Source organism: Aquarana catesbeiana, linkage group LG05, assembly GCF_042186555.1.
Source record: "Aquarana catesbeiana isolate 2022-GZ linkage group LG05, ASM4218655v1, whole genome shotgun sequence".
Lineage (NCBI taxonomy): Eukaryota > Metazoa > Chordata > Amphibia > Anura > Ranidae > Aquarana > Aquarana catesbeiana.
The window spans coordinates 429,882,435-429,897,180 of NC_133328.1; the positions used below are offsets into that span (position 1 = coordinate 429,882,435).

Below are 14,746 nucleotides of genomic sequence, written 5' to 3' on the forward strand. Positions count from 1 at the left end.
GTACCTCTACACTGCCAACTGCTTGACTCTGCGACAGGCTTGCTGGTCGCTGTTCTTCTCACATTTTGATTTTGTCATCCCCTCCATACCGAGAAAAGACAACTCCAGGGCAGATACATTGTCACGTTCCTTTGACTCACAGGATTCTGAGATCTCTGGGGAACCAGAGTTTATAATTCCTCCTACCCAAGTTCTTGCTCTCACCTCGGTTCAGAACTCTACACCACCGGGGAAAACTTTTGTGCCAGGGAATTCTAGAATAAAGCTGTTAAGTTGGGCTCATGACTCATAGCTTGTAACATTTCTCTCTAATCTCTACTGGTGGCCAAGCCTACACAAGGATGTTAAGGACTTTGTGAAAGCCTGTCCAGTCTGTGCCCATATCAAATCCCCCAACCAAACTTCAGAAGGACCCCTTCTCCCATTGCCTACCCCCAGAGAGCCTCGGTGTCACATCGCCATGGATTTTATAACTGACCTTCCCCGTCTGAGGGCTGTACTGTACAGTGGGTTCTGGTAGACTGATTTTCCAAAATGGCACATTGTACCTCTCCCCTCACTGCCATCAGCAGCAGAATTGTTGCCAATCTTCAACTGTGACATCTTTAGAGTCCACAGAATGCCTAGAAGTATAGTTTTGGACCGTGGGGTCCAGTTTACTTCCAAATTCTCTTTGTAAATCCCTGGAAATGTCACTACAGTTTTCGTTGGCCTACCATCCTCAGTCTAATGGACAGTCTGAAAGAACCAACCAGTCCTTGGAGCAGTTCCTCCAGGCCTTTGTGTCTGTTTACCAAGATGATTGGGTTGCCCTTCTGCCTTGGGCAGAATTCGCTCACAATAATCACCTTAATGCCAGCACTCACACCCACTTCTTCCTTTGCCAATACCCTGTACTCCTGAGATCACTTCCTTAGAGGTGCAAAAGAATATGAAACAGATTTGGTTCCAAGTTCGGACCCCACTTCTGCAGGCAGCCAACAGACACAAAAGATTTTCTGACAAACATCGCCGAAGCATCCCTCTTTTTAAGCCCGAGGACAAAGTTCGGTTGGCCATGAAGAATATCTGCCTAAAGGTTTGCTCTATGAAGTTTGTTCCTTGTTATATTGGGCCTTATGTCATCTCTGCCAGAATCAGCCCAGTTTGCTATAGATTCTGTTTGCCCTCTCATCTTAAATTGCCCAATTCTTTTCATGTATCTCTAGCTGTTGGTCTTGAATACATTTTCTCGTTCATCAACGTTGACAACCCCTCCTACCAGTTCATCCCAAGAATATGAGGTTAACCAAATCCTGGATTCCAAAGTCTCCTGTGGTAAACACAATATCTGAATGATTGGAAAGGTGTTTATCCTAAGGAGAGATCCTGGGTTCTCGCTTCTCATGTTTCTGCTCCTCGTCTGGTGAAAAGATTCCACCTTCGCTTACCCTTGAAACCCAGACCCCAGTAGTCAGGGAGGCCTCGTAAAAGGGGGGGTAATGTCACAGTTCCATGTACATTGATCCAATGCCGGGTTTTACCTTCTGTTCAAGCTGCTCGGATTCCTACCAATCCGCCCTGGACCTAGGTGTTATTAAGCCTGTGCACCTGTGACTTCCTGTGTTCGAACATCGTGTCTCCGTGCTAAAGCCGGATTCTCCTGGTCCTCTGGTGTTTCCTAATGCTGAGTATTTCCTGATTCTGTGTGTTGTTTGATCCTGTCTTTGTTCTCTGTGTTTCCCGATGGCTGTGCAGATATCCCCTTTGGTTTCTGTCAGCGGATTTCTTAATTTCCTGTTGCTGGGTGTGTCTTCCTCTGTGCAGTCTCTGTGTGTACCCAGTGTCCTTCCAGCATGCTATTTTGCTGCACTGTGCCCACACGGGTGTGCTAAAGCCTTGGGGGTGCCAAACAGCGCAACATTCACACCTCCAGTGGCTCTGGTGAAGACCAGGTGGCTCCTCAGACCCTGCGACTCTGGCACACCTTTGTTGCGTGCAGTCACACTGCGCCCGCACTCTGTGGGCCCTGTATCTAGGTACACCTGTTTAATTGTTGCCTTGATCATTAGATCTTGAGTTACGGTCCCAGGTGCATCACATTTCAGCTCCGTAAAGTGACTGGCCCCCAGCCCCCCCCCCCCCCGTTTTACTTACCCTAACCGTCGAATTTGTCCCCCTGGGACGAACCGTCTCTCGGCTAGGGGGTTCTCGACTGTTGATTGGATAGATTGATAGCAGCGCAGCCATTGGCTCCCACTGCTGTCAATCAAATCCAATGATGCGGCCGCCGGGGTGCGGGGTCGAGTCCTGCTGGACTCGGGAGCGCGCCCGCAAGGTAACCCCCCGGGAGAGCGCTTTACCCAGGGTGTTATCTAATGCGGGGAGGAACAGAGAAAGCCACCGAGGGACCCCAGAAGAGCAGGTTCGGGGCCACTCTGTGCAAAACGAGCTGCACAGTGGAGGTAAGTATGACATGTTAGTTATTTTAAAAAAAAAGGAACCTTTAGTATCATTTTAATGAATGAAAGTAGACAAAATGAATAGGCTGACAAATGCACATTAATGTAAATAAGGCATACATCTTTTTCTCTATACAAGAAGATCCAATGTAGGATAACGATGACAGAAAAACACTTGGATGCAACCATGCTAAATAATGTGGAGAATGGGAGTAGATTACCCTACCCATGTTGAGGGTGAGTGGCCTGGTATGGTTTAGGGGGGCACGTTTTCTGCCCTATGCTTTCCTGGTCACCCAGGCTGCATGGCTGTGTAAGGGTCTGATTTTTAAGGTGAACCCTACAAAAAAAAATACAATACCAGACCACATGGACAAAGGTCCTCCCTGGTAAGTCACCATGTTGATGGGGACAAGGGCCTCATCCCCACAGCCCTGGCCCAGCAGATGTGGAGGTCTGTGCTGGGGTGGAACTTATCTGCATCTGGAAGCCCCCTTTAGAATAAGAGAAGTGAATAAGGCCAGTTCATTCATCACTAGTCTCTATAAAAAACACGATTTAACTGAAACAATGAGAAAGACATTTACACAAAAAAGTGTGGCATGTAAAAGGTACAGCAACTTGGGTCAACTGAGCAGTTACTAATATGACCAAAACGAAATGCACTAACCTCATCTGTTATACAATTTATATACGGTATGCTTTATATGCGTTTCATCAAATATATACATGTTGCCTCCATCCTTACGTGCCAGTCCTGGTGCATCCATCTGAGTCTGTTTAGATTTTTACACTTTCGCCACCTCTAGTTCTTGCATTTGGAATAGACCTTTCTGTCATGTACTGCATGGTTTCTCAACCCGTGGTACGTGTACTCCTTGGGGTACGTGCACCAAGCGCAGGGGGTACGCCGCCTGTGCCACTGCTACACAGTGCTATGCTTGCAGAATTGCAGCAGTCTGAGTGCGCTCCTGCATCCATTCATTCACAGTAACTTCCCTCTCTGCTCGGCCTGACAGGAGCTTCCTAGGCGTAACGTCATTCAGAGGCCAGGAGCCAGGATGGAAGAGGAGCAATGCGGCCGCTCCAACCTGCAGCAAATCCACTACCTACCGTGAGTGAGCACAGAGGCTGCATGGCTTTGTCATAATGACTTAATTACTGGTTAACTTTTTATTTATTTATTTATTTATTGGGGGGGGGGGGGATTGATCTACATACAACGCTATTTGTACTCTAATATGCAGCATGGAGGGGGGGTTAATGTGTTGGCATTGGTCACTAATGTATTAGTGACCAGTGGCAGGTGATTAACCCCTTTATGCTGCATTAGTGGCAGTGGCACCAGTGTCAGTGTTATTTAACCCCTTTATGCTTACACTAATTTACACTGAAAATTAATGCCCTGAGTATCAGTGCTGCCATATCAGTGCCTCCTATCAGTCCCCCCTATCAGTGCAGCCTCATCAGTGCCACCTCCTCAGTGCCCATCAGTGCAGCCTTATCAGTGCCGCCTATCAATGCAGCCTCATCAGTTCCCATCAGTGCAGCTTCATCTGTGCCCATGTATTAATTTGGGCTTATGTGTCTGTTTGTGTGTCTACCAGAGTGGTAATTTGGGATTATGTATGTAGCTCTGTGTGTGTTAATGTGGGATTATATGTGTGTCTGCCAGTGTGTTCATTTTGGATTCTTTGTGTGTGTCTGTCAGTGTGTTAATTTTGAGATTCTATGTATGTCTGCAAGTGTGTTAATTTGAGAATATATGTGTGTCTGCCAGTGTGTTCATTTGGGATTCTGTGTGTGTGTCTGCCAGTGTGTTCTTTTGGGATTCTGTGTGTATGTGTGTTTCCAAGTGTGTCAATTTTGATTGTGTCTGTCTGCCAGTGTGTATATTTGGAATGATGTGTAAGGCTGCAAGTGTGTATATTTTGGAATTATATGTGTGTGTGTCTGCCACTGTGTTAATTTGGGATTATGAATATGTGTTTCTCCAAATGTGTTAATTTGGGATTGTGTGTATGTATCTAACAGTGTGTTAATTTGGGATTTTGTGGGTATTTGTGTGTCTGCAAGTGTGGTAGTTTGGGATTGTGTGGGTGTCAATGTGTTAATTTGGGATTGTATGTGTGGGTGTCATTGTGTTAATTTGTGATTGCGTGTGTGTTTATCTATCAGTATATGTGTGTGTGTATCTGTCATTGCAGCATGCACACATACAATGATATTGCACACAAACAAATACATCACAAAGACACACAGAAATCATCACAAACACATACTGACATTACACACACACACTGTCTACCAGTGTGGTAATTTGGGATTATGTATGTAGCTCTGTGTGTGTTAATGTGGGATTATATGTGTGTCTGCCAGTGTGTTCATTTTGGATTCTTTGTGTGTGTCTGTCAGTGTGTTATTTTTGAGATTCTATGTATGTCTGCAAGTGTGTTAATTTGAGAATATATGTGTGTCTGCCAGTGTGTTCATTTGGGATTCTTTGTGTGTGTCTGCCAGTGTGTTCTTTTGGGATTCTTTGTGTGTGTGTGCTTCCAAGTGTGTCAATTTTGATTGTGTCTGTCTGCCAGTGTGTATATTTGGAATTTTGTGTAAGGCTGCAAGTGTGTATATTTTGGAATTATATGTGTGTGTGTGTCTGCCACTGTGCTAATTTGGGATTATGAATATGTGTTTCTCCAAGTGTGTTAATTTGGGATTGTGTGTATGTATCTAACAGTGTGTTAATTTGGGATTTTGTGGGTATTTGTGTGTCTGCAAGTGTGGTAGTTTGGGATTGTGTGGGTGTCAATGTGTTAATTTGGGATTGTATGTATGGGTGTCATTGTGTTAATTTGTGATTGCGTGTGTGTTTATCTATCACATGTGTGTGTGTATCTGTCATTGCAGCATGCACACATACAATGATATTGCACACGAACATACACATCACAAAGACACACAGAAATCATCACAAACACATACTGACATTACACACACACAGAAGCCATGACACCCAAACAATAGAAATTACTCTATCGAGACAGGGGTACTTAGGAAATTATTTTAGACTTCACAGTATAAGGTTGAGAAACACTGATGTACTGTATATAGTAGGTTGGATAAAGTCTTTAAAGAGTCTCTCCATGTTACCCATAATGTCTCTTTCTCAGGAGGTAGTGGAGAATCCCAATCACATGTGTCTGCAGTAAGCTCTCTAAGCAGAATCTTACCTTGGATGGTAATTGGTGCTGCAAACCCGAGTGGATCATACAGGCTGTTGATGGTGGATAAGACACCTCGCCGTGTGAAGGGCTTTGTCTCTTGGTCAACCTGAAAGGTAAGGGTGTCAGACTTGAGGTCCCAGTTGAGTCCTAGGCTGCGTTGCATAGGAAGGGAGTCTGTAGCTAAGTCCAGATCTTTGAAGTCGCTGGCATAATCTTGGGAAGGGAAGGCCTCCATGACGACCTTGCTGTTTGATGCTATCTTATGCAGTCTGAGATTTGAAGAGGCAAGCGTGCTTTGAGTCCTCTTGAGTAGACTTATTGCAGCTTCAGGTGAAGAAAGTGATTTCAGACCATCATCTACATAAAAGTCTCTTTCAATAAACTGTGTAACGTCTTTCTCACCTTCTTGGGCAGATAGCTTAAGTCCATAGATGGCAACAGCAGGAGATGGACTGTTACCAAAAACGTGCACTTTCATGCGGTATTCTGTAATGTTTTTAGTAGGGTCATTGTCTTTGAACCATAGGAATCTCAAGAAGTTCCTGTGTTCTTCCTTGACTTGGAAGCTGTGGAACATTTGCTGAATGTCTGCAACTATGGCAACTGCTTCTTTGCGGAATCTGATGAGAACACCAAGAAGTGTATTGTTGAGATCTGGTCCCTTTAGGAGGACATCATTTAATGAGACCCCTTGATGCCGTGAGCTGGAGTCAAACACTACCCGGATTTTACCTGGCTTCTTGGGGTGGTAGACACCGAAGATTGGTAGGTACCAGCACTCTTCATTGTCTTTTAGAGGTGGGGCTATCTCAGCATGGTCATCCTCAAACATCTTACTCATGAATGAGAAGAAATGCCCTTTCATTTCTGTTCTTCTTTGAAAATTGGATCTGAGGGAAGAAAAGCGTTTCAAAGCTTGTTCTCTGTTGTTAGCAAGACGGGGTCTCTGCGCTTTGAAAGGCAGGGGTGCCACCCAGCTGTTTTCGTTGGTTTTGTAGAATCCCTGTCTCATTATCTCCAAGAAGATATGATCTTCAATAGATGGGCCAATTTTATTTTATTTATTTATTTATTTATTTCAGGTACTTATATAGCGCCGTCAATTTACGCAGCGCTTTACATATATATATTATACATTCACATCAGTCCCTATACCCTCAAGGAGCTTACAATCTAAGGTCCCTAACTCACATTCATACCTATACTAGGGCCGATTTAGACAGGATCCAATTAACCTACCAGCATGTCTTTGGAGTGTGGGAGGAAACCGGAGTACCCGGAGGAAACCCACGCAGACACAGGGAGAACATGCAAACTCCAGGCAGGTAGTGTCGTGGTCGGGATTCGAACCAGCGACCCTTCTTACTGCTAGGCGAAAGTGCTACCCACTGCGCCACTGTGCCGCCCCGCTTCTTTAGTCCTTTGGAAAACTGAGCACCCTAAATGATCTCTGTCTTCATGACAAAGAAGATTAGCGGTGTAAGGGTTGGAATGAATTACACTGGCAGGCTTCTCTCTTACAAGGAATCTGTTGGTGCAAGGCTGAAATAGGGATGGACGCCCACCTTCTAGTGTCTTTGTAAAGAGAGAGTTCATGCTGGTTGGTTTGTGAACGCTCCCTAGGCATACGTTGCCTATGATGACCCATCCCAGATCCAGTTTCTGGGCATAAGGGGAATTGTGAGGACCATTGATTTGTTTTCTCACCTTGTGAACTCTGATGATGTCCCTCCCAAGGAGAAGTGCTATCTCGGCCTGGGGATCCAGGTCAGGGATGAGATGTGCTATGCCCTTCAGATGTCCGTGATGAAGTGCCACCTCTGGTGTAGGGATCTCCTCTCTATCAGTTGGGAACTGATTGCACTCGATTAGAGTTGGCAGGGGCAGGGTAGTCTGACCATTAAAGGATTCGATTTGGTAACCAATGGCTCTTCTCCCAGTTTCTTCACTTACCCCTGTACAAGTCTTAAGTAAGTATGAAGAGCCGGCTTCCTTGATTTTGAAAGTGTCAAAGAAGGCTGAGCTGGCGAGTGATCTGTTGCTTTGATCGTCCAGGATCACGTATAGCTTCACTGCCTTTTCTCTGCGACCCGTGGGGTAAACTGTGACAAGACAAATCTTAGAGCAGGATTTGTTAGACAGACCTTCTCCACAGACTTGGGTGCACCGGGGTGTAACTACAGGAGGTACTGTGTCTTGTTGCTCCCCGCCGTGCTCGTCCACTGTGGGTGAGGGGGTAAGAGTCCATGGCGCTGGCCCTGGATGTAGAGCTGTGTTGTGCTCTGAGCTGTTGCACTCAGAGCAGTTGATGCTCACCTTACAGTCTTTCCCAAGGTGAGAAGTTGATGCGCAGCACCTGTAACAAAGTCTGTTTTCCTTGAGGAAGGTTCTGCGATCTTGGAGAGTCTTTTCTCTAAAACCTCTGCACTTTGACAACGAATGAGGCTTCTTGTGAAGAGGACACTCTCTGCTTGGATCCTGTGTTGGAGATACACTTGTTTTGCGTACTGCAACAGGTGCGTCTTTGAAGTTGCGGGTTAGAGCAGGCTTACTTGACCTAGGGTGAGCAGAGTCAGATGATGAGATGTCAAAACTAGGATTTTTAACCTTTGCTTGATAGCGAATAAAGTCCACAAAATAAGAGAATGGTGGGAAGGGGACGTTGTGCTTTTGCTTGTATTTGGAGCCTTGTGAAATCCAGGTTTCTTGAAGGCTGTAAGGTAGCTTTTGCACTATAGAGTTAACGCCACGGGCTGTGTCCAGAAAGGCAAGGCCTGGCAAGTCTCCTTCTGCTTTGGCTATTTGGAGTTCTGTCACTAGGTCACTCAGTTCTCTCAGCTTCTGGTAGCCTTTGTTAGGAATCCTGGGAAAGTCCTCTATTCGCTTAAAAAGAGAGTTTTCTATAACTTCTGGGGAACCGTAACATTCATCGACCCTTTCCCATATCATGCTCAGCCCTCGGCTTGGGTAATTAATGTTAATGTCTCTGATTCTCCTTGCATGCTCTGACGATTCATTCCCCAGCCAATTGACTAAGAGGTCGGCTTCTTCACTTGCATTTAGCTCAAGGTCTCTAGTTGCATTTCTGAAGGACGAACGCCATGCTCTATAACTTTCAGGGCGATCGTTAAACTTTGCAAGTCCCTTTGCTAACAGTTCACGTCGTGCTAAGAACTTGAAGAAATCTGACATACCTTGATTGTTGTGTGAGTAGCCAGGGGGCGCTCTGTTGTGCCAGGAACTTGGTGGGTATTTGCGGTCATCAGAGATACAGTCGCGGCTGTGTCTTTTAACCCGTCGTTCTTCATTTTCGATTTGGTCAACTGTGACGTAGTGTTTTGATAGCCTGGCTGCAGAATGTGCTGAAAACTGACTGAGTGCGGGTTTACTTTCTTGCTTGACGTAAGGCCTGTGAATGGCAGGGGTTGATTCCGCTCTCGGTGCTGTAAGTGGGCAGTTGCCTGGTTCGGCGTGTCGCCGCACATATTCTGAGGTACGCTCTGTACCGTCGTCAGGAACGGATTTTCTTTCAAGTACGTTGCTGAGCCGCTCACTGGTGGGCTTTGCAAGTTCTTCTAAGATGTCTGCCTCGGCCGCAGCAGCCGCTGACTCCTTCTCTGCAGCTAGTTCCTCCAATGCAGTTTCCATACGTAACTTTTCTAATTTAAGTTGCATCTCGGCTGCAGCTTTTATTTCTTTTTCGGCGAATGCAGCTTTTATTTTGGCCTCCTTTGCCGCAAAGTCAGCTTTTACTTTTGCAGATTCCGCCTTTGCGCGGGCAATGGCAATTGTTTCGCTTTTCACTGACCTCCTTGTGCTTCTGGAGTAAACTTCTGACCTTGTTGTGAAGTGTTCTGACTTTGTCTGTGACATGGTGTCCGGCTATATGGAAGCTGATAACACTGCTGTATTACTGGCGTTCTGTATGATAGCCGTGCTTAGAAGCCTTTGCTGCTGTTCTGTATGCCAGCCGTGCTTAGAAGCCTTCGTTTTACTGTTATGCCCCTCACTACACGTGACTGAGGTGTATTCGGGCACACTGTTAACTCCTCTCATACCAATGCATTCCAGTAGGCGCAGAATCCTTTTGAACTTTTATTGATACAAGATAGAGTAAAACTGTAACAGATACAGACAAAATGCAATTAACAAAGATCATATAATTAGTGCCATCCTATCTATCTAGCTGAAGATACAATTAGTAAACATACCGAAGATGGATCCGGATGGCTAACGTAGAGCTTAGCAGCAGATGTGTATGCTTCCATGGTAGGAAAAGATGAAAATGGTGGAGGAAGCTGATGCAAGGCCTGATGGGATTGAAAGTACGGAGGCTTTGATGTACCAAATCTAGCCAGCTATACTAAATGACTACATGAAATAGATATAGCGCAGTTATGCAAAATGGTCGCTAGATGGCAGCATAGAGCAATCTAATTAAATCAAAAGGGTAAATAGGAAAATCTCAAGCCTTATTAAAGAAGGCATGACAGTATATTCTGTTATCTGACCAGTGTGGGCTTTGGCTTCAGATCCTATTTTGTTCAACTCTGTGTGTTGGAGGCTTTTTCTGTATCTTGATGCCCCGGTAAAACTGTCTGTGCCTGTCTGTTTCTGTCCAGATAGGCAATCATATGAATTGCATACTAGAAATTGTCCCACTGCACAATGTCATCCTTTCATAGGCTCTGGTCATGCCCAGTAGCTCATGGTCCCTGCACCTATTTGGAAGCCATTTACCCTGAGTTGCCAAAATTGAATAATCCTGTTAACCCGGATCCTGTACCTGTTCTCTTGTGTGTCTGCACTGTGCTTAGATTTCTATCACTGCTCTGTAGTGGATTTCTGCTATGCTCCAGCTATCAAGCTACTTCTGCCCGGTAGTTCCAAGCCCCCAGACAGAACCAGTATTCTCTTGCTTCCTATGACACTTACCTCATTATTTTTTGCATGCTTTAATACATCGACTTCTTTGATGCTTTGCTTAGTTCTGCACCTTATAGAACTAAAGTCAAAAGATTGTCCCTGTGTTCAAAAGAAACACAATTATAGATATAATTACTATAATGCACAGCTTTTATCATTGTAGAACATAGATTGGTATGAGGAATATGTTAACTTTACAGTAGGTTTTATATGAGTACAGGTGTCTTGCAGAGCAGAAACACATATCTGAAATAAAGCGATGTCAGACTCAGCGGTGTGCACATCCGTATAGCATCTGTTTCTAAGCAACTGCCATGGTTATCATTTTAAAAAAATGACTATCAGACTCAACAGACATGGACATATTGTGAATGTTTTATGATGAAGTAAATTTAAAAAATAAACTTTTTGTGTACATTGAATATTATTAACTTCTAGTTATATAGTGTTCAGTACTAAGAAATGACTTAGATTTGGGCTTTTCAAATCCAGTCTTCAGTATAACTAAGGGTCAATTTGCTATACAGACAGATATTAGATTATGATTGTTAAAAAGTGACAAGAGTATTGAAATAGCCAGCATGCTCTTGACATAGACATGTATAGGTTTAGCATGGACAGACCATCACCATGTGATTAATCTATCCATTGATATATATGCGCTCCAACTTTGGAGACTCTTGGGTTCACACTGATGCAATGTGGGAAACGCACAAGAATTGCTGCTTTTCTCGCATCACACCACATAGCAATCACACTATGTTTATGAGATCTGCTGTGGATATTAACCACTTCCCATCCCGCCCATAGTAATATGACTGCCGCAAGGTGGCTCTGCCATCCAGGGCGACTGTCATATGACTTCCTTGGCTTACCGGTCGTCTAGGGGGAACGTGCGCGCCCGCTGCGTCACTCGGGAAACAATGCGCTTGCCCGGCAGCTGCGATGTCCGCCAGGCACCCGCACACGTCGTGTCAGGGGAGAGGAGACAGATTGTGTGCTTCTTGTATATAGGGACACCGATCGGTCACCTCCCCCAGTCAGTCCCCTCCCCCCACAGTTAGAATCACTCCCTAGGTAACACATTTAACCCCTTGATCACCCCCTAGTGTTAACCCCTTCCCTGCCAGTGACTTTTATACAGTAATCAGTGCATATTTATACCACTGATCGCTGTACAATTGTCAATGATCCCAAAAAATAGTCAAAAAATAGTCAAAAGTGTCTGGTCCGCCGCAATATCACAGTCCTGACAAAAATCACAGATCGCCGCCATTACTAGTAAAAAAAATAAAAAATAAAAATTTCATAAATCTATCCCCTATTTTGTAGGCACAAACCAATCAATATACGCTTATTGTGATTTTTTTTTACCAAAAATATGTAGAATACATATTGGCCTAAACTGAGGAAGAAATTTGTTTTTTTTAAATTGGGATATTTATTATAGCAAAAAGTAAAAAATATTGTGTTTTTTTTCAAACTTGTCGCGCTTTTTGGTTTATAGCGCAATAAATAAAAACCGCAGAGGTGATCAAATACCACCAAAAGAAAGCTCTATTTGTGGAGATAAAAAATTATCAAAACTTCATATGGGTACAGTGTGGCATGACCGCGCAACTGTCATTCAAAATGTTACAGGGCTGAAAGCTGAAAATTGGTCTAGGCAGGAAGGGGGTGAAAATGCCCTGTATTGAAGTGGTTAATTAAAAGTTAATGACACCCCAAAAGCAGGTTGCAGAATGCAGTGTGTTGTCTAGACTTAAAGGACATCTGTCCTCCAATTTCCTCTGTAATAAATGAACCCAGAAGTGCACAGCATAGTCACACCCCATACATAAGCGCATACAAATGCGCATGTAGGGCACGCATGCACATGTGAACAGCGATTGTGCATTACATAATAAGTATCATTGTGCACACTAGAGTGAGAGGAATAATTCTAGACCCATCATTTATGTTAATTGTAAACTGATGTAAGGGTTTTAAAGTATCACCTGTGAACAACTTTGAGTATCATTTCTTTTTTTTTACAATTTCATAGATGCACACAGTTTTAGGCCTCTTTCACGCGAGCAGCAAATGAGTGCTGGGCTTTTACAATTCTTGACCACTCATCTACAGAATGACAATGTGGCCACACAGCACAATACACAATTCAGCATCATGTGTGGAAATTTTAATTTGTCATGTTATGTTTGGCAGGCAGCATGCTACCAATGAAACTCAAGGTAACTGTGTCACAACTGCGCCTATGGTTGTTGCAGTTGGGTAGTTTAATGTAAAATCCCTACTTGGGATAGAAAAAAAGTGCCATGAGGGAAGCGGCAGTATTGCCTTTTGAACACCTTTAAACTGGCTTCCAACCCTGTTTAAAAAGAAAAAAAAAAACTGCTTTTCAGATTGCGATAAAGTCTATGAAAGAGCCTTTAAGACTAGAGATTTTTGGCATCTATTTACTCAACACAATCTCGTCTTTTATATATTACAAAAATTATTGGGAATTATATTGTGTACACATTAATTTGCTGGTATTTTAAAAAAAGGCAGGCACATCAACTACCATCTTTTTATTCTTCAGGTCCTCTGCTTTCAGAAAGTATATGAACAAAACAAATCTTATTGTATTTCTTTTTTATTTTCTCAGAAATATCAGTGGACAGCAATGTCAGCTCCCATGTTCTGATCTCACAAGTTTCCATTAGTTTTTAGGCTACATTCAGTGGTAGTAACATGGTCTCCAGCAGTGTCTTGTACACATTTGATTTAGCTTCCAGGCACTATTACTCATAATACAGCTTTTAGTATAGACAACATATGATTCAGTATGAAAGTTTTAACATAATCAAAAAACAAAAAGAATTATAGTGTACATGGGTGATACCTTGTTTAAAAAGCTAAAATAATGAAATAATAGAACTAATATTATATATAATATTACATTGATTCCTGGGTTGGGACGTAGGAACGTCAGTACTTTCCAAAAAGAGCTGGTAAAACTTGGTAATGGTTAATAGTGCAGTGCATCTGGATCAATGCAAACTCAGTAATACCTTTGGAACCGTGCCCAGACTCCCCCACTGGGGATAGCATGTAATTTTGCTTTGGGCACTGGATCCAGCTTGGGAACTTACCTTGTCATCGAGGGCTACTTGGGTAGGTAGCCAGAGGATGCTATACAGGTCCAGGGCCGTGGTCCATTCCTATGGTTCCCAGACCCTGAAGACTCCTCTGTAGGTATAGCCATCACATAGGGACAAGCAAAATGGAAAGGTAAGAAGGTCTGTTATTGGACTGTTACTGTAGCCTTATAGCAAGTATGAGGCTAAATATCTCCACTACTCGTGGTACACTTATTAGTGTCCCCTATTTGCTTTTTAGATTAAAACCATTAGGAAACTGGGAAAGAGACAAACATTTGGTCGGACTTTAGAGGCAACATAGAATGCGTTGTTTTCATAAAATCCATGGTATTATTAGTAAGCAAAAATATAAAAAGACACACAAATTACATGTGTCAGTTAAAAACATATATATCCAGTATGGCTCCAGAGCAATTTTTAAAATTTTTCGCATACATGTAAAAATCATGCAAACATTTTTGGCAATAAAATTAATCACATTATATATTTTCTGAAAGCAGAGGCCCTGTACAATAAGAAGGTGATAGTTGCAAATTTTTGTTTCACATGATATTTGCACAACTGTTTATTAAACACAAATTTTCAAGAAAAATATGATAAAATGAATTTTAGTGCAAAACCACACCATATAATACCCATTTTTGGTTCAAATATAAAAGAGGAGGTTGCATCGAGTAAATAGATACCAAACATTTCATGTCTTATAATTGCGTGTGCCTGCAATTTCGCCAAAAACGATAGTGCCCAAAAATCCCCATAGGTGAGGCTGTAAAAGCTTTTACAACTCATCAGTTTAGAGTTAACTAGTAGCTCTTTTGCTAGAATTATTGTTCTCACTCTGGCATCTGTGGCAATATGTCACACGTATGGTGCAACTGAGGTTTACATGCGCGTGCACACCCTGGGCTCGTGTTTGTGCAGGTGTGCAGGGCTATGGGGGTTTTCGGCAATTTTTATTTTATTTTAATATATTTAGTTAGAATTTTTTTTTTTTTTATGTTTTTCTTTT

The 14,746-nt window shown here is 43.1% G+C and overlaps 1 protein-coding gene across 1 annotated transcript; it reads right to left on the bottom strand.

Annotated features, from left to right (window-relative positions):
- Window positions 1-1,265: 1,265 nt before the first annotated feature.
- LOC141146041 (uncharacterized) lies at window positions 1,266-10,145 on the bottom strand. The gene is made up of 3 exons (XM_073632801.1): window positions 9,880-10,145; window positions 8,221-9,787; window positions 1,266-1,312 (listed from the first exon to the last, which is right to left on the bottom strand). The coding sequence occupies exons 2-3, from the start codon at window positions 9,539-9,541 to the stop codon at window positions 1,266-1,268; spliced, it is 1,368 nt and encodes a 455-aa protein (XP_073488902.1). The 5' UTR covers window positions 9,542-9,787; window positions 9,880-10,145.
- Window positions 10,146-14,746: the final 4,601 nt, after the last annotated feature.

Bases quoted from the DNA above. Each gene is read 5' to 3' on its own strand.
- LOC141146041 (XM_073632801.1), bottom strand. From the start codon at position 9,541: ATGTCACAGACAAAGTCAGAACACTTCACAACAAGGTCAGAAGTTTAC. The intron at 1,313-8,220 runs GTAAGCCTGCTC...TGTTTACCACAG, and splicing joins CTCTGCTCACCCTAGGTCAA to GAGACTTTGGAATCCAGGAT.